The 21,564-nt window shown below is 37.6% G+C and overlaps 1 protein-coding gene across 3 annotated transcripts in view; it reads left to right on the forward strand.

Annotated features, from left to right (window-relative positions):
• The window catches only part of NELL2 (neural EGFL like 2), a 324,469-nt gene that overhangs the window by 217,286 nt on the left and 85,619 nt on the right, over positions 1-21,564 (forward strand). For all 3 annotated transcript variants that reach the window (XM_026000161.2, XM_072765496.1, XM_026000160.2), the window contains 2 exons: positions 8,094-8,216; positions 11,565-11,660. In XM_026000161.2, the coding sequence (XP_025855946.2) occupies positions 8,094-8,216; positions 11,565-11,660 (219 nt within the window). The remainder of the gene's footprint in view (positions 1-8,093; positions 8,217-11,564; positions 11,661-21,564) is intronic.

Consider the following 21,564-nt stretch of genomic DNA (forward strand, 5'->3'; position numbering starts at 1 on the left):
TCAAAAGTTTCTTGAGGTCATGAACCCCATGGTGTTCATGTAGCCTTGCATCTTCCAGAGCACTCGAATCACATAGAGAAGCTCCATAAATGCCTTGAAAGAAAAAGTATAAATCATCTGTATACAAACACAAGAATTCGGGTGCCCAATAATGTATCTGGACAAAGATTATTTCATGAAATGCCAGAAGAAAGCAAAGCAAGTTTTTTTGCTGTAAAATCGGAATTTGGATTACCTTGCAAAACTATTGTAAAGATAGAGGGGAAATTTGAGTGTGCTTTGGTTGTTAAGATTCTTGATCAAATAAGGATTACGAAGAGTGACTGAGCTTACAAGTGAAAGGACTAGAAGAAAACAAACCAAGCATGTCAGGGAAAAGAAGTCTGAACAAATTCCTAGTTGCCAAACAAAATGAAGAATAGCAAGAAGTCAGTATTGAATTGGTGTGGTCAGTGAACAGGAAACGTGACTAGTGAATTAAAAATACTTGGGTGTTAAAAATGAGTGTTAGTGGGTTTGCTGCCAATGTGGACACTGAATAGGGTTAAAGTATAATTTCTTGTAGTCCCTTTAATAGTGTTAAAATTAGGTTTCTGTTAAAATGGCATTGTGGTAGATTTTTCTCTGTAATATAAAGTGACTAAGGTAATTGTAAGAAACAAAGTGAATAGCTTTTGGTAAGTATGATAGCAGGCATTTTTTTCCCCTTGATGTAACCATAGAGAGTAGTAAGTTTTAAAATCAAAGAAATGTCCAAAATGCATTTGATTTCAGAAAAGAGTATGAAAAGAGAAAGCTCTGTGAGACATCTACATTTTCTCCACAGAATTGAAATAGAAAAGAAAGGACATTATTTAGCTAATAGAGGCAAAAGAAATTTTCCACTGAAGTAGATAATAAGATGAGAAAGCAACTAATATTTATCAAGTGACTATTCTTTGCCAGGGTCTTTACATCCATCATGTAAGTGTACTTTTTACAACAGTTCTCTAATGTAGGTCTTAATCTCTTCATTTTAAACTTAGAAAGATTGGCTTATTTTCTCAAAGCCAGTGGGAACTAGGAGACAATGGCACCAAAAATCAAGCCTGTGTAGGGCACCTGGGTGGCTCAGTCAGTTAAGCATTGGACTTTGGCTCAGATCATGGTCTCAGTGTCCTGGGATCTGCCTGGAGTGGGGCATTGCATGCAATGGGGAATCTGCTTCTCCTTCTTCTCCCTCTGCCCCTTCCCCTGTTCATGCATGCTCTCTCTTCTCTTCTCTCTCCAATAAATAAATAAATAAAATATTTTTAAAAAATCAAGCCTGTCTAGAAAACCTACACATCATACTGCATCCCTGCGATTGATCATTAAAATAGTATGTCATTTTCTCATTTTTTTCTCTATTGTCCTTTATATTTAGTTATGATCCTAGTATAGAACAGTTGATGGGAGACATTTTTAAACCATTCAGTGAATGTAACAATGTCCCCAAGAGTCAATAGTCATCAGGACATACATGTTCTGATTGCAGAGAAATGTATTGCTGGTGCCAGCAAACCCAATGTCTTTGTATACCAGACTACTAAATATCAAGGGGAAGGAAGGAGGGTGAGGTAAAGAAGGAGTTCCAGTTCTTTCTGACAGACCCCCAAATCATCTACCATTTGTTGAATTGTAATACAGAACATTCTTTAAATTCAGTCTGTGCTCAATCTTTGCCAAGATCTGCCATGGAATGATTATTGTGTCAATGTAGTAAGGGACTGTGGGCAAGTCCAAAGTGTTATTTAATTTCATAAGTAGAAATGGCATATTTTATCTGAGGACTCACAATGTTGCCATTCTTTTTAGAGTCCAGTAAGAGGCCTTAGTGTCGCAGACTGGTGGGCTATCTTGTTCTGAGGTTCTTTACCAGCTGGTGTAGGTAACTACTTACTTTGGTAGGAACACATATGAATGAAATTCATGGATGAGTTTCTGCAACCTCATTGATACCTTACGGCAAGCAATCTAGTCTACAGAAATATAGAAGAGGAAAATGACTAAGTAGCTCTATGTTTTTGAGGTAAACCATCCTTCTAAACAAATAGTTTGATGGCTTTATTTAACAACTCCTAATTTACGCTTCTGTGGGTCTTCTTGCTCCGATTTATTCAGGCTTAAGCCTGAGGGAGCTTGTTCCCAGGCCTCTAATAAGCAGATAATAGTTAAGACCTGAGGTAGGTTGTCACCATGCCTAGAGCCATATCCTGCCACATTCTAAGAAAGAATTTACTCATTGTAAATTTATATTCCAAGAAACACTTGGGTCAGGGAAAGTAAAGAAGCTTTCTTTGTGGCACTTAAACCTATATGTTCTGATAGCTGCTGTTTTCCCAACATTTCTGGAATTTGGACAGGAGAATAGAAGATGCAGCATAGACAATATGATTCTTGTGACTGAAAAAAATCCATCAGAGGAAAAGAAAGATTCTCTGAGGATAATGAATGTGTATTATAATCTCTTACCAGAAGAGCAGAATCTAGAGTGTAAAAGTGTCAAAGGATCTAGTAGATTGCTGGGGGATGTGAAGCAGTATTATCCAAAAGCAGTGGACTTTGTTGCCAGGGCCTGGCTGGGTGTCAGAGGAGAGAACTCTTGGATAGTGGAGGTGTCTGTTTGCCAAACTGCATTAATGTGTTGAACTTCCAGAGATTTTTGCATTGGAGGAATGAGTGCTTGAGTCTAAGTCCTATGAGCCAGTGACTTTGTCTCGCAAGTGTTTGTACTTGACCTTATAGGTATCTTACTTTTCTTTTGAAAACTTCCCTCAATCTTGTGAAAATACAGATTTTAGTATGAACAGAAAGTTACTTCAGGCCTTTGCCCTAAGGACTTCTATAATTTTACTAATGCTCTTAATGTCTTAAGAATACCAAATAATGCAAAAAAGAGAGAACTTCCTAGTTGGGAAGCAATGGAGAACTCCATATATAATGAAAAGATGTTAAATGGTATAAATATTAAAACCCAAAGCCTCTGGACAATTGCAAAGGAGAACACTGGGATATAAAAAATAGATTAGAGGGGATCCCTGGGTGGCTCAGTGGTTTAGCGCCTGCCTTTGGCTCAGGGCATGATCCTGGAGTCCTGGGATTGAGTCCCACATCAGGCTCTGTGCATGGAGCCTGCTTCTCCCTCTGCCTGTGTCTCTGCCCCCCTCCCCCGTCTCTCATGAATAAATAAATAAAATCTTTTAAAAAAATAGATTAGGGAAAACACACACATTAAATGTGTCAGGCAGTCCTACTGCATGCCAGTCACTGGCTAGTTCTTGCAGTCAGATGTTGTGATTCACAGCTCTACCCTTACCAGCTGTGTGATCTCAGGCAAGCTACTTGACCTCCCCAAGCCCAGTTTAATTTTTTTTTTAAATAATGATAGTGTTTCCTAATTAACATGAAGATTAAATGAATTAGTGTATATTACGAAGTACGTGGTATGCAGTAGGCACTGAATTGTAGCTACGGTTTTTACAAATCATTCAGGTTCATTCAGATGTGTAAGAGCCTCGAGATTCCAAAAACAAAAGAAGTACTGTTTCAATTAGAGTCTGCACCTTCCCTACACACATAAAAACATCCACATCAAATGCTCCATTCTCCATGAAGTCAGTCTTGAATTCCTGTCTGACCCAATGAGAAATGATTTCTTTCCCTTTTGATCTCTGGAGCTCTCTGTAAACAGGAGTTTCTTCTTCACTTTGGTCTTTTTCATAACAAAGCCACATATTAAAGGCTTTTGTGTTTTTGTCTTATCTACCCAACTAAACTAGAAGCTTTTTGAGGGAGCTACCATGTATAATCACATATTTTTATAATCATATTTTTAATCCCAAGAAAATTGTGGTACACGGCGGACCTTGAAGAAAATTGCATGTAATTGAACTAAGATGTAGCTCTATTTAAATTACTTTTTGCTCCTATTTTCCATAGTATTTGCATTTTGTGTCATAGTGAGATTCTTGAACAGAACATGTGCTATGTGTATTGTATGTCTGTGTTGAAAACATAGTAAGAAAAGCCGTATGAATTTTAACGTGGCCATTTTTGTCCCTAGATAGTACATTCATTCTGGAAACAGCTCAATATGAATACCAAATTTCAAGCTCAATTTAAGTCCAACTGTATGTAACTATGACCGATGACCTGTTAGGTATGGAGTCTTAAAATGATTTGAGACATTAAGCTACTCAGGTTAGGAGTTGATCAGTGAAACTAAAGTATTGTTGTTCTATGTGACATTTGCATTTAGATAAGTCCAAGTGTATATATTATCACTTTTTTTTCTGTAGAGAAATTTGAATATATTGACCCTTGTCACTGGTAGGAAATCAGTTTTACAGAGTACATAAAGATGCATAGCAAATTATGCCACATAGAACAATTCTTTGCCAGCTACCCCTGTAAGATTAATGATTCTACATGTAATATACTGTGATGATTGACAACTACATTACTTTTGTTTAGTACTGTTGAGTGGTGGTGTTTTCTTCCTGAATGTTGGTTTTTCCATTTTATTTAAATTTAAAATGTGTCGATACAAGATGTGATCAGTTTTGGTTAAAATAATCATATGCTAATATTTTTAATGAAGACCGGTTACAGAAAGTTGTATTTGGTTTCAATCCCAGCTTTTACCTGGACTCTCAAGTACATGAAAACAGTGGAAGTCTTAACTGAGGATGTGAAAATAGCATTGAAACTGGATATTATGAACATCACATCTGAAATGTCTGCTTTTCAATATATGTGAAATAAAACTTGGAATTCATTTACTGCTGCATCCTGCCGCACTCTTCTCAAACACTGCCACATGATATTGATTTAAATTTTATCTTAAGATTTCCCCCCTTATTTCATTTATTATATGTTACAAATGTTGGAGGAAGTATTTAAAAAAGGAGAGACTGACTACTGGGCTACTGGTGGAGTCCTTAGGGATCTGTGATTCAGGGAAAAGGCAAGAAGTTGACATTTGACCAAAACTGGAGAGAGAGCAGCAATAATTAACTATTTATTGAGATGACCTTATAGAATATTTGCTCCTTGCCTCATTCACATTCTGTTTTGTGAAGGGCTATCAAATTAAAGTTAATTCTTCTGTGAGACATAGGCATTTTTAAAAACTTTTTCTAAGGTCACAATTTACTGTTAGTTGATGATAGTAAGTGTAACCAACTCTAAGTAGTGTGAACAATTCTAAAGTGACCATGCAAAGGAATTAATACTTTCTGTTTTCAAAGTATGTCTTGCTACCTTAATTAATATTTGAAATATCTCAAATAGAATATCACCATAGTAAATTAGTTGAAAGGAAAAAAACACAGTTTAGGTTTTTGGTGGCCTCCTATGTGGCATCTTGTCTACAACTGAACAAATTGGGATTAGCTTAAATTATAAAGGTAGAGGAAGTATTTCCTAGCTTTAGGCCTCTGGTCATTTATTCTTTTAATTATTTATTTAAGAAACATCGTTTGAATGCTGAAGTGAAATGAAGTACTAACGAAAGGACAAAATTCTTGGCGTGCTTGTCTGGCTCAGTCAGTTAAGCACCTGCCTTCAGCTCAGGTCATGATCCCAGGGTGCTGGGATTGAGCCCCATGTTGGGCTCCCTGCTCCACAGGGAGCCTGCTTCTCCCTTTCTCTCTGCTGCTCCCTCTGCTGTGCACACACACTCTCTCTGTGTGTGTCAAATAAATAAATAAAATATTTTTTAAAAATACAAAATTATTGTCCAAAAATTAACAGTTCCCAGTAGGGCATGAAGATGGAGAATCAAGGAGAAATAGACATTTATGATAAAATATGGTAACAGGGCCTTGTATGTGCTGCTAGGGAAAATAGCCAGCAGTCCCTAACTCTGCAATAGGGGGGAAGAAATGTATTTGTACATAAAATAAGCCTTGTTAGTGTGATCTTTAGAAGTGGTAGGAGTCTGCTTGGAGAATCCATGAGGCAGGCACCTCAGGCACAGGGAACGATGTGGGTAAAAGTGTGCGTGGGTGTATTTCCAAACCTGAAAACTGTCTTTGGAAACTTGGATCGCTCAGAAGCACGCTTACCCACTTCAGTGACCTTGGGAGTAAATGACAACAGCAGTAACCAGATACCGAGTTGTGTAATTAATTAAAGTGTACGGGAATTATCATACTAGGTGCTAAACTGCATCTTGTTAGGTCCCTCCTCTACCCAGTGAGTTCCGTCTAATTAAGAAGACAACCAAGGCTGAGATGAAAACAGCATCAAATCAATCAGCAGCTGTCTTTAAAGAGCCTACGGCTGTCCATATAGAGATTTATGGATTAACTGCAGCACTTTGAATTGCACTGGGAGGAAAATTGGCAGCAGGTGCAAACTTCAGAGTGTAGATTTATTTTGCTTCAGGCAGCCCAACCCAGAGGCAGGTAGACTGCCCATTCCTGTCCCTCTGAAATTTTATAGTGGTCCAACGGTAGCCCCTATCAGGAGACCCATGTGTAATCCAGGTACTTTCTAATATATTATCGATAGGCATGAATTTATAAAAACTCTAAAAGTTCCTGATACTAGATGATAAAGGTGGAATTTTGTACAATTTGGAAACTCAGCCAGGGATTTGGAGGATAAGATATCTATTCATGCAATTCTAAAACCTTAATGATTGAGAGCTCTCTTTCCTCTGAAAGATTATTGGGAATAACGTCTAAGAATTTTATTACAGAGCTATAGTTCAAACTATTATAACTTTGTGCTTAGATACAACACAGGGTATAAGATGTTCATCTTTATTTGAAAAAAAATAGCATTCTATTTTAGTAGTTGAATGAAGTGATTTTAGTCTAATTCCAACATGCCCAAAGCAACTTTTTCCAAAGTTAGAGATACATTACTATTATAATATATTGTCTGGAATAATACATATATTGTCTAGAATACAGAGTTCTAAAATGAAGAGCAAATATATCTTTTTTGCTTTGATGATTTATTTCCTAGTGAATTAATAGCTCAGTTAATATAAGTGGATTAAAATATATTTTTAATTTTAGGTCTAAGTAGTATTTATGTAAGAGACCAAGTGATAAGTAGTGCCAGTAGGGATTTTGCTGAACTAGTTTGTATACATTTCCTCACTTACATTTCATTTCCTGCTCATCTGGATTTTGATGTCAGATCTGTTTTCTTTCTCATATTCGCTGCATGTATATTTTTTCCCTGCATTTTATTCCCTGCATTTATATTTTTGCTGAACACTGAGCTAGAATTCCAACGTTACCTAATAACTCCTGTGAACTTGGGCAGGCGACTTATGTGCTCTGAGCCACTATTGACTCACTTTTAATATGGTCATAATGATATTGGTTCTGCCTCTCTCACAGGGGTGCTGGGAGAATCAGATGATTCAGTGCTTTCTGAAGTGTCAAGTTGCACACAGTGAAAGGAAGCATCATATTGATTGTATGTTTTAAAGTTTGCCTTTGCACATATCAAAAAGGCAAGTTGTCTTCTTTAACAGAACTCAGATGCTTTCTTTGCAGAAGGAGAGAACTTCCTACGGAGATCAGATATTCTCCCGGTAGTTTGCATGTGTCTCTTTGTGTCTGGAAGTAGGGGTATAGGTGTTAACAGGTGTTAACTGCACCCTAACTCCCAGAGCTTCAACTCCATTTTCCTGCAGGCCAGGATTCATGAAGCAATACACTCTCACATCCTTCCCTAGCACCCTTTTCATGCTACAGGGTGAAAGGTTAGGGACCAGATTTATGTCATGAGAATAACAACCACAGCAACTGTATACAGTGGCTCTAGGATCCACTTCTGAGAATTATCCACACTCTTGCCTCTCTTCTTCTTCCATCCCTTCGTCCTCTTGGTCTTCTGTCCAAATCCTTTTGCATTCAAGGTTTGTGAGTGTATAAACTATGTATGCCTGTCCAGAAAAGTATGCAATACTTCAAAAAGAGGAGCTCTTCTTTAATATATACTTTGTGTAGGTCTGTGTTTGAAAGAACCAAGATGCAGGTACAGTTTAAAATGCAGTCTCTTTGAAAATCTAGCCTTGAGTAACAAGACGATATTTCTCATTTCAGAACATGATGAGTGTATCACAAATCAGCACAACTGTGATGAAAATGCCTTATGCTTCAATACTGTTGGAGGACACAACTGTGTTTGCAAGCCAGGCTATACGGGGAATGGAACCACATGCAAAGGTAAAAGATTTAAACACTAGTGCCTGTTCCATTAGGGTAATGCAGTCCATCTTCACCCCACTCCGCTCCTCATCACCGTTATTTCCCTCCTGGGTACTTCCCGCAGCCACTGAGAGCTTTGCAGTGTGGCTCACAGTCTCCCTCCCGGGTTATGGTGGTGTTTAAGTGGCCAAGCTGTTCAACGATATTGATTTGATGGTCCTTGACCTCCACCACTGTGGTTTCCATCTCTCTTCTAGTCCAGCAGACCATACCCATAATCATGCTCCAGCACTATTGTACGGAACCATTCCACATGTGAAATCTTAAACTTCAACTTTTTATTGTCTCTTTTTTTAAGACTTTATTTATTTATTCATGAGAGACACACAGAGTGAGGCAGAGACATAGGCGGAGGGAGAAGCAGGCTCCATGCAGGGAGCCCGATGGGGGACTCAATCTCAGGACCCCGGGATCACGGCCTGAGCCAAAGGCAGATGCTCAACCACTGAGCCACCCAGGCATCCCTCAGCTTTTTATTGTCTTACCCCAAGTCCTCCTGCTTCCAGTCTGCCCAATCTGTTCTTTCCATGACTCTTGTTCTTCAATCTCTCTGACCCTTCCTTTTCTTTCAATTTGCCAGTCTCCTCCCAGGTTCCAATACTAATTTTTCAATCTGAATGTGACAGCTCTATTTTTTTTTGGCAGTGCAGTCAACTCATTTGTTCTACTACCAAAATCCACTTTGAAATATCTCTGTTGGGATCAGTCTGGCAGTTTTTCTTCTCTACTGTCTTTGGAGCTCTTGAGTACTAATTCACTGGGGATATTGGGCCTCTATGTTGTGGTTTTCCGTTTTTTACTGGTTTGTCAGTACCAATCAGTAATTCTTTTAAAAGGCCTATGGAGCTCAGATTTTCATTTCCATCGGTGGATATTCCAGCAATCATGCACCACCATCCACTAATTTACTCTTTCACCGATGCCCTCTTTTCCTTCATCAAATGGGCTTGCCTCCTACTTCACAAGGGATATAGAGGTTCTATTTTGCACAAACTCCCATGGGCTAAAGTCCATAGTCTTTATTATGTCATATAGATTTTTCTTATTGTTTGTATAAAAACTACCCATTTCTCAAATACAAGTGCCCATTATCGTGGAGTTTGCTAAAAACAATGTGCTACGGACAGCCCTGGTGGCTCAGCAGTTGAGTGCCGCCTTCAGCCCAGGGTGTGATCCTGGAGACCAGGGATTGAGTCCCATGTCAGGCTCCCTGCATTGAGCCTGCTTCTCCCTCTGCCTGTGTCTCTGCCTCTCTCTTTCTCTGTGTGTGTGTGTATGTCTCTCATTAATGAATGAATAAAATCTTAAAAAAAAAAAAACAATGTGCTATGACACTGTATGTTGGAGGTAGGAAATAACTAGGGATGGCCCATGAGCATTGTTGTTTTTTTTTTTTTTAAGATTTTATTTATTTATTCATGAGAAACACAGAGAGGAGAGAGAGAGGTAGAGACACAGACAGAGGGAGAAGCAGGCTCCATGCAGGGAGCCTGACGTGGGACTCCATCCCGGGTCTCCAGGATCACGCCCTGGGCTGAAGGCGGCGCTAAACTGCTGAGCCACCTGGGCTGCCCTTTTTTTTTTTTTTTTTTTTTTTAATGAGCGTTGGTCTTAAGATCTAGTCTCCAGTATTACATTGGATGCAGGTATCGATGGGCCAGAGGATTACTCTGCTTTGTAGAAGTCTATGGGAATCTTTAGAGCATTATGAACAGGCCTGCTCACTTTAAGGTCTAAATCCCAAAAGATTTTGTCAGAGAAACTAGACAAGTCCTGAGAAAGGCCAGACATTTAAAGTCCATTGCATAGGGTAACTGAACGCCTAGGACTTCCTCAAAGCCCCCAGATATGCTGAGAATTTGCAGGGGAAGAGGTTAAGATTTCATCTGAGAGCCCAACTTCTCACTCTTATTTCTGTTAATGTGAAGAATAAAGCTTAGATCATAACGAACTCTTGCAATCATGAGCAGATGCAGACAGGTAATTCTAATCTTTGAAGGAAGGAGAACTTTCATGGGATCCAGAATTTCCGCTCGAAGTTCAGACTATACGTTGTTTGAATAAAGGTGCTCCAGTTCATGTGTGTATCCTGCTGGGAAGGTCAAACGCTGACTCTTAAGTAGTGTAGATGTAGAATCTGAATCATTGAGTCCTGCGCTGTGTCCTTACACATCATTCCAAGGAAGATATACACACGGTTTCGTAGATGGACCCTTTAATACTTAGGAGGTTTACATTCTCAAACTCTTTGCAAATCCTTGGTCCCTAAGTAAGCTTTTTGTCTAGGATGAAGATAGATTAGGACCTACAGCCAGAAAAGCCAGATGGCTTCTAGTGCCCCTTGCTTTAACTCAGCACCAGAATCTCAGTTGTCTACATTTTACCACTCAGAAAGTTCACCCTAACTAAGGAGAGGAAGCACATGCCCAAAAACAAGAGAAAAAGCTTTTACCCCAGTGCCTGGAAAAAGCTGATCTAATTCATCCTTTAAAGACCTTGCCAGGCTGAGGGAATGGCCCCTGAGAACAAGCTTCAAGTGGAAAGAGAAGCATCTCAGGGTACTTAGTCTTACCCATCTTGTTTTTCTCGCCTGCTTTGAATCAGGCAGCACATCTCAAAAGATCACCCTTGCCATGGCTAGATCTTGGCTCCTTTTCCTAATCATAGGAAAATTTCCCTCACTCACAAACCCATTGTAATACAACAGGCTTTTCAGTGCCTTTGCTCTTGATCCTGGATACTGACCCGTTCTCAGCAGAAGAATCCAAGGCTCCTTCGGAGACCACTACAGCAAACCCTTACCATTGGCCAGTTCATCACTGGACTGATTTAGAGCTTTGTGAAAGATGGGGCATTTCTCTAACACTTGGCACATCGGCCAGTGTAGAATGATCAGAGTCTCATAGGAGTCGATCATTGCCTATTTCTTTATCTCAGGCTCTAGATGGTAGTTTGCCCCCTTGGGAAAACTCTAGGATAGTTGCCATTTTTTAATGTCAAGCCAGACTATTACAATGAGATGCAACTCTAATTCTCATGTCTTCCTGTTATGTGAAGTTAGTCTTTTGTTAAAAGAAAAGGTAGCGTTTTATTCTGCAGGTGAAATATTTCTGTAATGTTGAAAAGAGTACTGTCTTACAAAATGGGTTGAAGTTTCTTACCTTCGTGGAAAATCTATGAATTTGAAATTATAATAGCATATATAATTTGATGTCCACATCTCTAAAGGAATAAAGAAAAGTTGGTTTGGAGTACCTTGAACTACACCTTGAAAATGCTAAAGTCATGTATCTGAATTATTTTTAGCATTTTGCAAAGATGGCTGTAGAAATGGAGGAGCTTGTATTGCCGCTAATGTGTGTGCCTGCCCGCAAGGCTTCACCGGGCCCAGCTGTGAAACGGGTAAGAGTATCATTCCATCTTCTAGGAAATGAATTTTTACGCCTATGTATAAAGTAATCCATGAGGAAAATAATGTTTCAAGTTTCAAGTGGCTCTCAAAGCAAGGCACCATTAATAAGGAAGCGCTGGGAGGGAGGAGGTGGGAAGTTTCAGTGATGCGTACTCACTGGGCATTTTCCCAGAGTCATTCTATGGAGGTTTTGCAGCTATAATAACTAGGAGAATATTGAGCTTTTAAAGAAAGATATGTGGGATTGGGCAGGATTTTGTGACTTCATACTTCATTTTACTCATTGGGAGCCCATTTTCCCCAGAATCTGGATGACTATATTAAAGCATAGAGTTCAAGTTTATGGCCAGCTCACTTCCTAGGACATACTACTTCCTGCATCCACATTTGAGAATTTTTAATGTTTTTGCACGGCTCATTCAATATTCATTCATTGTTACTTATTTACAAGATATCTGAAGTTTGCTACTTTCTAATTTCCTCATCCAAGTTCATTCTGAACTCGCTCTTTCTGATGGATACTAATATTAGAAACATAGATATATATGTAGTATATATTACATAATATATATAATTGTACAGTCTGCATATATCTTATGACCCACGCTAAGATATTTTGTCAATTGAAAACACACCATGAGGATATTAGCTCTTAAATTAAAATCAGGTTGATAGTAGTTTTGATTGCTTTGGGTTAGTGGGTTCTAATAGTAGATGACCTCAAAAATTCCATTATTCTCCCAAAGAGAAAGCTGCGACCTCTAGTGATTGCTGATTGCCATCTTACATTACTTTCCATAAATCTCTATATAATAGATATGGTGCATGTCCTCACTCCACTTACAGAGTCATCTGGTTTAATAAAATGCTGACAGATAAAGAATGTGAGACAGAAAGTGTTTGGACCATTTGGGAAGTGAAAATTTCCCTGAATAGGTCTTGTCACTGTGCACAGAAGGATGCCCACAGAAGGGCTTGCATCACTAGATTATTTCTTTCTATAAGTACCTCTAAGTGATATTCTTCAAACTTCAGTGACTATTTGGTTACAAAGGTCTCTAATAGAAAATGGATAGTGGGCATCTTGGAAATGCGAGATTCTTAAGGGACTCATTTCCTAAATCAGGAGTTCCAAACCCATTATGCATGTGACTCACCCAGAAGGCTTGTTAAAACTTGTTAAAAATACAGAATTCTGGTAATTAACTGTCGTTGGATTTACTAGGTCAAAATCAGGCACTTCTAGTGCAGCGGTTCTGCAATGTTTCTATGCTGTGGCCTCCATCAGTACACCCAAACACATCAAGGTACACTGTGGTCCTCCTGCATGTGTGTGGTGACCATGTTTCCTGAATATGGTATTTGGTGCTGCTTCTAGTATAGAGTCTGGATACAGAAATACTGGCTTTTTCAGGACATCTCCATAGTGTGTAATTTTGAAATAAAAGCTGTCCCAGAACATCTGAGATGAATAATGGCCGTGCCTAATTCTGCATATCATTCTTCCACTAGAAAAAAATGTTTCATATGAGAGTGTGAAAATCTGAAATGGAGTAAGATTGATCTTAGCAATGTAAAATTTAAAACTAGGGAGTTAAAAATAACCCAATAAATATTTAACTATTTCTAATTACCTTTGAACGTTCAGTCTATATGAAGGCAATCCCAGACTTACTCTAAGTAACTGAATATAGCAGCCAAGGGCTTCGAGGACAGAACACATGTGGGTTCAAAGTCTAGTCCTACCATTTACTTTTTATATGGCCTTTGGGCAAGTTACATAACTTCTCAGGGTCTTGTACTATCTATATATCACCTTACTCTTCACAAGTCTCTTTCAAGATAGGTATTACCTCCATTTGTAAACAAAAATATTGGGTTCAGAATGATGAGGTTTTTTTTTGGAAGGCTGTAGAGTTAACAGCTGAATACAAAGGTCTTTCTACTTCTAAAGGCAGGTTTTGTTTTTGTTTTTGTTTTTGTTTTTTAATCTATATCAGCGTTTTTCAAAGTTTCTTCTGAAGTCTTTCTACTGCCAGGAGAGAAAATGTCTTCACTCAGGGCCATCCTGAAAAGGCCCACCACAAGGGTACATAGCATTTCTTCAAAAACTCATGTTAAAAAAAAAAAACTCATGTTTTTCCCTAAAAATTCATTCATTTCTATTCCATAATATATGAAAATATTTAACTTACTTAGTACCGTTGAGTTAAGTTGGTGCTTTAAGACATGGGTAATAGTTTGTCTCTGCCTTCTAGCATCTCCTGGCCTAATACCACATTTCACTATTTCAGAAGCAAGGCATTCCAGTCTCCTTCCTGAGGAGTTGTAATGATAATATTTGCCTCAAAGTATCTGTCCGAGTTATTACTCCAGGTTGGATCCTAATGTCCCTTCTAGCACCATCACTTTCGTTGACATAGTTATAGATAGAAGTTGTGCCTTTTAAAAAATAAATCTAGAGGAGAACCACATGAAATAATCTGTTCACCCATTTATTCAACAAACATTTATTTAGCATCTTTTATATGCTGAGCACTGATCTAGAAACAGGGTCTAGCAGTGAACAAAACTGAGGTCTTATCTGCATGGAAATTAAATTCTAGTTGAGTTAGAGGATCTAAAGTAGGAAAGTGAATAAATACATAAAATACTATAGGTATTTTAGGGTAATATAGTTGCTGTAAAGAAAACTAAAGGAGATAGTGTAAAATTATTTTTATTAACCTATGGCTCTTACATATGAGAGGTATTGTTATTATTGGTATTTACTTCATTAATAAAAGTAACTAGCATCAGGTTCTAGATCAAGTCACAAAATCTCAGTGACTATTACAAAAAGTGTTTGCTCATTCACATCTCAGTTTGATATGTCAAATGTGGTGGTGGGGAGGGTTCAGGGGCATTATGATTAGGCCTGCTTAAGCCAGGCTCCTAACTGTTGCCATTTGATGAAGAAGTCATGCCCAACACAGAGATTTTATTGCCACAGAGAAGAGGACCGCAGAGAAAGCATGGAGAATATACCCCCACTGGTACCGCCTCAGACCAGAAATGACATACATGTCCCTTCCTCTCACATACCATTGGTAAGAACTCATCACATGGACTTGAGGGGGTTGAAAAATGTAGTTGAGCTGAATATCCAGGAAAATTAAACTGGTTTGTGATTATTAGGCCAGTTTTTTGCCATATCTTCTGGCTAGCATTGCTGGTACTATTTAAACAATCAAACCATTTTTTAACATTGTCTCATCTAATCAGGTGGAGGAACTGAGTTACCTCCTTTTCAACCACTCCCTTCTTTCCACCTCTGGTGGGGATCCTTAACTTGGAATTTCTGAACCTCTGCAGGTCTCTGGATGGGCTTTGGGGGTCCATGAAGTCCCTGAATATATATGTATGTGTACATTTTTCTGCAGAAAGAATTCAGAGCTTTTAAAGATGGCATAGGAGTTCTATAATTTCTAAATAGTTAAAACCACTAGGAAGAGAATCTTCCATGATTCATAAGGAGAACTTCCACCACCTGTGGAAGGTGATCCAGATGCAAATATCCACTATCTTCCTGTATGTTTCTTTGGGGACCTTAAATCTCAAGACCCCACACTGAACACATCATTTCAATGGCCCTTGGCTTACCTCTTCTCCCTCTTCTATTAACAAACCCTGGTTCTTCACTTCTAGTCTTTGTTTCAGTGAGTGGCCTTATCTACCAAGTTTTGTTGGCCAGTGAAGAAAGAATCACCCACCTCTTATCCCCTTTCATCTTCCATCAAGTCCTTTTGATTCTCTTTACTAGGGTCTATTTCTTTGCCTTCTGGCTGGTATTACAGTAGTTCCGGGCTCTCAGGTATATCTCTCTCCAGTCAATTCTCCATAGAATATCTGAGCACAAATATCTGACCTCACATTTCTTGACATGACCTGTATGGCCCTTCAAGATTTGTCTCCTGCTTATCTACCCAGCTTTCACCCTCTTGTCTTTCCATCTCCTCACCTCATTTACAGCCCTAGGCGTTGAGTCTCATGGGGGTGAAGTATGTATCTTGTTCATTTATGAATCTTCAAAACATATTGGTGAATAAATAAAGACATACATGAGTGGCCAATTAAATGAGGAGGTAAAAGATGATGTGGCTGCATACATATTTCCTGGACTTTATTGTACATTGGTTTAAAGAGGCCTTCAGGGTCATCTGGTCCTAAACTTTCATATGGCAGATGACATAATTGAGGCACAGAAGGGTGAAGTGACTTATATAAGGTGTTTCATTATAGATACTGATCTGCAATTTAGAACTCAGGTCAACTGATTCAGAGTCTAGTGTTTCTCTTTTCCTTCTTTCTTTCCTTCCTACTTTCCTTCCTTCCTTCCTTCCTTCCTTCCTTCCTTCCTTCCTTCCTCCCTCCCTCCCTCCCTCCCTCCCTTCTTCCTTCCTTCCTTCCTTCCTTCCTTCCTTCCTTCCTTCCTTCCTTCTTTCCTTCCTTCCTTCCTTCCTTCCTTCCTTCCTTCCTTCCTTCCTTCCTTCTTTCCTTCCTTCCTTCCTTCCTTCCTTCCTTCCTTCCTTCCTTCCTTCTTTCCTTCCTTCCTTCCTTTTCCTCCTTTCCTTTCCTTCCTTCCTCCCTCCCTCCTTCCCTCCCTCCCTTTCTTCCTTCCTTTCTTCCTTTTTCCCTTCCTTCCTACTCCATGCTGTATGATCAGGAATTTATCCAATTACCTCTCATGAGGTCTCTTCTTTTTGTTTTCTCCACCCCTTCAACTGCCAAATAATTCTGTTGTCTTCATCAGTGAAGACCACAGCAGCTTTTCTCTCCCAAGGTAGAGAAAGCATCAAGACTATCAAGATTTTATCTAAATTTTGGCCTGCTAGAGCTAGATGGTGCCTTATAGCTTAGAAAGGAGACTAATTCCTGGCCCCAGTGGCCCTCTGTTGAGCCCTCACAATGGTATTGCTGAGCAGGAAGTAATAGGATTTACTAGTTTCTTGAAAGACAATCTTAATGTGCATGACATTTACCAACCCTTGTTACTCTATTGAGGTCCCCCCTAACCCCCCTCCCTAATTTATTGAGTCTATTTATAAATTATCGTACTGGAATGGTTGAATCCTTTTACCAACTTCACAAAGAGGCTGCTATGTGTATTTTCTACTGAGCAAAATTAATTTTTCATGGCCTTCTTTTTTAGCCACTGTGTAAAATCACCCACATGTACAGCATAACTTCATTTTTAATTAAACATCCTAATATTCTATCAGGTGTTTAACTTGGATTTAGCAGGGTGATTATTTCTTGGATAACTCAATAAAATGTATTAGAAATCTCTATGCAGAGGTTTCACAGCTCTCTCATTGCCATCCTATATTTGTTGCACAATCACTAAACCTCAGCAAACATGTGTCTGATGACCTCATTAAATATGCAAAGCTGTCTTAGTATACTAAAAGTAAATCTTTTAGTCATGATTTACAGCATAACTCGAAGAGATGTGACAGTCCCCTATAAGTAACTGCCGACTTAAATCAAATTAAAATGTTTATAACTGGGGAAAAGTTGGGATCAAATGGCAATGCTAAAAAAAGATAGGCTGTAATAGCAAAGAAGAGGAGATTAGACATTTTGGTGATAAATGGCTTCTTTTTTTCTGTGTGTAAAATAATGGGCTTCTTTGCCACAGATCAAAACATGGAGATGAGATTTTAATTATTTTTATTGAGTAGTTAAATGAATATAAATTCAGGTTGCATTCCTAAGTGTTTGTGTAGCTTTTTTTTGTTTTTTTTTTTATGATAGTCACAGAGAGAGAGAGGCAGAGGGAGAAGCAGGCTCCATGCACCGGGAGCCCAACGTGGGATTCGATCCCAGGTCTCCAGGATCGCGCCCTGGGCCAAAGGCAGGCGCCAAACCGCTGCGCCACCCAGGGATCCCATAGCTTTTTAATATCTGTAGTTTCAAAGTGATAAAATTAAGCATGAGGCATATATGAATGTTGCTTTACTTCAAAGGTAACTATAAACTGATGGAGGTTGATTGATTTTTAAAAGTCTACATTATTACTGTTATAGTGTAGGTAATCAAAAATCCGTTAATTCATTTATAGTAACAAAGTTATTTTGTTAGTTGTATGTACAGTTAGCATTTATTATTAATGTCAAATTGTGTTATATTTCCTGATATGGTTAAATTAGCACATTTTTCACCATTAAAGGAACATATTGATTCAATTTCATGATCATGTAGCTTTCTTTTAAAGGAATATTTTTCAGAAGCTTACATTATTTTATATCATTTCACATAGGAAGAAAAAAACTTCGAAGCAAGAGAAAATTCAAAATATTTCTGGTATAGCATACTTTTTTTTTTTTTTTTTTTTTGCCAAGATGATTCAAAGCAAAATTCCATCACCAAATGTGTATCTTTTTCTGGGAAGAGAATTTTAGGAAGAATTTTGAGATAATATAGTTAATAAGGAAAGAAAAACTTTAGATACCTTTGTTTTATCAATACAGGTGATGGTTTTTAGTATTATTTTGAATTCATTTTTTTCTAGCTAAACAAATACAAATTTTAAATGCAGAAAACTATTCAATAAACTTTATTGTAATAAAGAAAACCCAGGATGAAGGAAGTTCAGCTTCTGATCCTTCACGGTGTCTATTGAAGTCACTTTTCCAGATTTGAATTTCTGAAGGGGAGAGACAAGACTCAGAGCTGATCATTTGGTGGTTTTTATAATGTGGGATCCTATACCCATGGACGGATCTGTTACCTTGCTTAAGATAGACTCTCCAGTCATACTTCTTGAGATGCTTCTGGTCTTTAAACCTGCTATCTAATGATAAAAGTGATTGAATCATATTTGATGAATGAGTGTGTTTTAATGAACCTTGGATAAATTAGGGATTTAGATCTCAATGTGATTTTTTTCTTGTTATGAATTTTTTTTGAAAAAAGAAGAAGAAACCAAAGAACTCTCACTGAAGGCTTTTTGACCATGTACTGAGTATGAATTAACTTGGGTATTTAATATCTATATTCTCTTTATGTAGGCAATCCTTAACCTTTTCAAAATAACCCTTTAATTGATTAATATTATGCCAAACCCTGAGCTTCCTGGAAGCACTTAACATAGTGGTTAAGAATATAAAAAGTTCAAGTCAGAGACACATGAATCGGCATGAGTCCTAGCTCCACTGTTGACTAGCTGTGTGATCTATTCTGTTATTTCATTTTTCTATGTCTTAATTTTTGTATGTATGAAATGGGTGATAATATCTATCTCATGGGTTTATTCTAGAAATTAAATGAAGTAATGTAAGCAAGGCATACAGCATCATTCTGGAATGTGATAAGTACTCAATAAATGATATCTGATGTGATTGTATTATACATGTTAAGTAAAATTTTCTGTACAGAACTGTTTGAAGCTTTTGGACTCCATTGCGTTAGCTGGAGATACCCTGAGATATTATAAATAAGGGTTAGGAGTAAGAAACAATTCTAGTTTTCTTGATTCATTTATAAACCAACTTTAAGTATAGTTTTACTAATTTAGCAATTTGCGTTCTTTACATTTACTTAAAATTGCTTTATTTTGATTCCAATGCATATCTTAAAAATATTAATGTTTTATGGAAATCTAAGTCTTTGTACTATTCAAAAAATAGTTAAAAGTTCTTAGTGTTAAATCTCAAAGTCGTTTTTCCAAGTCCTTCAGGTTAATTGGAAAAAATCTTACTCTTTCCATGTATCAGTCATGTATAATAGGTAACAATTCTGATGGGGAAATATTTCAGACTCTTTTATTGTAAGGCCTACCTAATTAACATTGGAAATGAGTACATATCATGGAGTTAATGTAAGGGGGAAAAAATAGCTTTCAAGCTGTTAGAGGGCAGGTCTCCAAGAAAAAAAAGCCTAATGGAATTATTTGGGAATTTGGAAAAGATCTTCACTTTTGCTTTAAAAAATTGATATTTTTTTTTCAGTGAGTCAATTATGAATATAACATATTATAGTATACCCTTGAATTCCTAAGATTCATTCCCCCTTCTTATTTTTTATTACTCAAAACAAACCAAATAAAGTTATTTTTATATTTTTAGTTGCTATTATTCTAAAATTAATCAACTGATATTTCGTTAAGAATTTCAACAAGTAGTATATGCACATAGTATAAAATTTAAAAGGACAAAGAGCATATAATGAAAAGTAAATTTTCTTTATACCCTTTTACCAATCATTGCTTCTTCCTACACTTAACAATATATCTTGGAACTCATACTATCACTAAATCCTCATTAGACAGAGTGATTTAAATAAGAAAGCCAGTCTTATCAGAGCAGATTTTAATCTGTACCTCTGTGGTTGCCAATAAGAATCTACATTTTGGGGACCAGACCTTTCTCTTCCTTTGGGCACCCCCATACTTTGATTGGAAATGTTCTGTAATTTTCTTATTCATAAATTCCAATTTTTTTTACATAGATAAATGTAAATGATGAACTTTTATTCATTAAAAGTGTGATAGTAGGACAGACTTCATATCCTGAGAAGACATGTGAACATGATAAAGACATGAAAGTTACCAGGGTCCTAGTCTTCTTTAATTCAGAATATCTCAAAGATACAACATTTAATTTATACTCAGATTATTTTTGCATTCTCTTTCTACCTTCTGTGCTCTGTTTCTTTCTTCCTGAAGGACCTCCTTTAGTACCCTCTCAGGGTGGGTCTGTTAGTGGCAAACTCTCACTTTGGTCTGAAATAGGCTTTATGCCATTTTTACTCTTAAATTAGTTAGGTGTCGATTTCTAGCTTGCTCTCCCTCTAGAACACTGGGAAGGAGGTATCCCATTGCTTTTCAGGCCTCTGAGGCTTCTGTGTAGAAGTCGACTGTCAGTTCAATTGCAATTCATTTGAAAATCCTTTTTTGTCTAATTGCTTTTAAGATCACCTTTTCCCTGGGGTTTGTGGTTTCACAAATGCTTTGTGCCTGGAGTTGAATTTATTTTTATTTATCTTGCCTGGGGATCCTTTAGATTATTGAATTGAAGGAATCATCTTTTTTATCCATTTTGGAAAACACAGTCCTTATCTCCTTAAGCATTGTTTCTCTCTCATTCTCTTTATTCCTCCTCCTGGCTTTCCTGTTGGATATATGTAGACTCTTATCTTTCTGTATTTCTTCAACTTTCTTTGGTATTTTCCATCTCTTTATCTCTCAGTGCTGTGCCCTTTGTGATTTCTTCATATCTATCCCCTAGTCCATCAGATATCTGCTCAGCTTTGTCTAATCCTTTGTTTAGCTGATCCATTGATTTTTTTTTTTTTAGTTCAATAACTATCTTTTTCACTTCTAGGAGTACTCTTTTTCAAATTTTTGGTACTTTTCCCCTTTGTTCTTATCCTTGTGATTTTTCATTCCTTCCTTTATGTCTTTAACAATTTTAAACATGCTTACTTACATTGTCATCTTTATCACATTGTTCTATCATCTGAGTTTAAGGGGATCTAAATCTGCCTTTTATTATGCTTGCTGACTATTGCCCCTGATGCAGTGTTTCCTCTTGTGTTTTGTGCTTTTGATGTCTACTGTTACCTTCATTGAAGATTTACCTGTAAAACCTGAGGTCTTTTCCCTCCAGAGAAATCTTGCTTTTGCCTCCCAGGTATGTAAGGAATATTACAATTGATGTTTGTGTCAATTTCCTTGCCAGGTAATATACACACTAGTGACAGAAATTTGAATCTCGTAACTCTTTAAGAGAAACATTTTTTCTCCCCACCTGAGTATAGGCAAAAATAGTGTCTCCTCCTAATTAATCTTTTGTGCAGTGGGTATTTTGTGTGTGTGTTTCTATCCTATACTTAAACTCATGCAGAACCGTT

The sequence above is a fragment of the Vulpes vulpes genome, chromosome 8, assembly GCF_048418805.1.
Source record: "Vulpes vulpes isolate BD-2025 chromosome 8, VulVul3, whole genome shotgun sequence".
NCBI lineage: Eukaryota > Metazoa > Chordata > Mammalia > Carnivora > Canidae > Vulpes > Vulpes vulpes.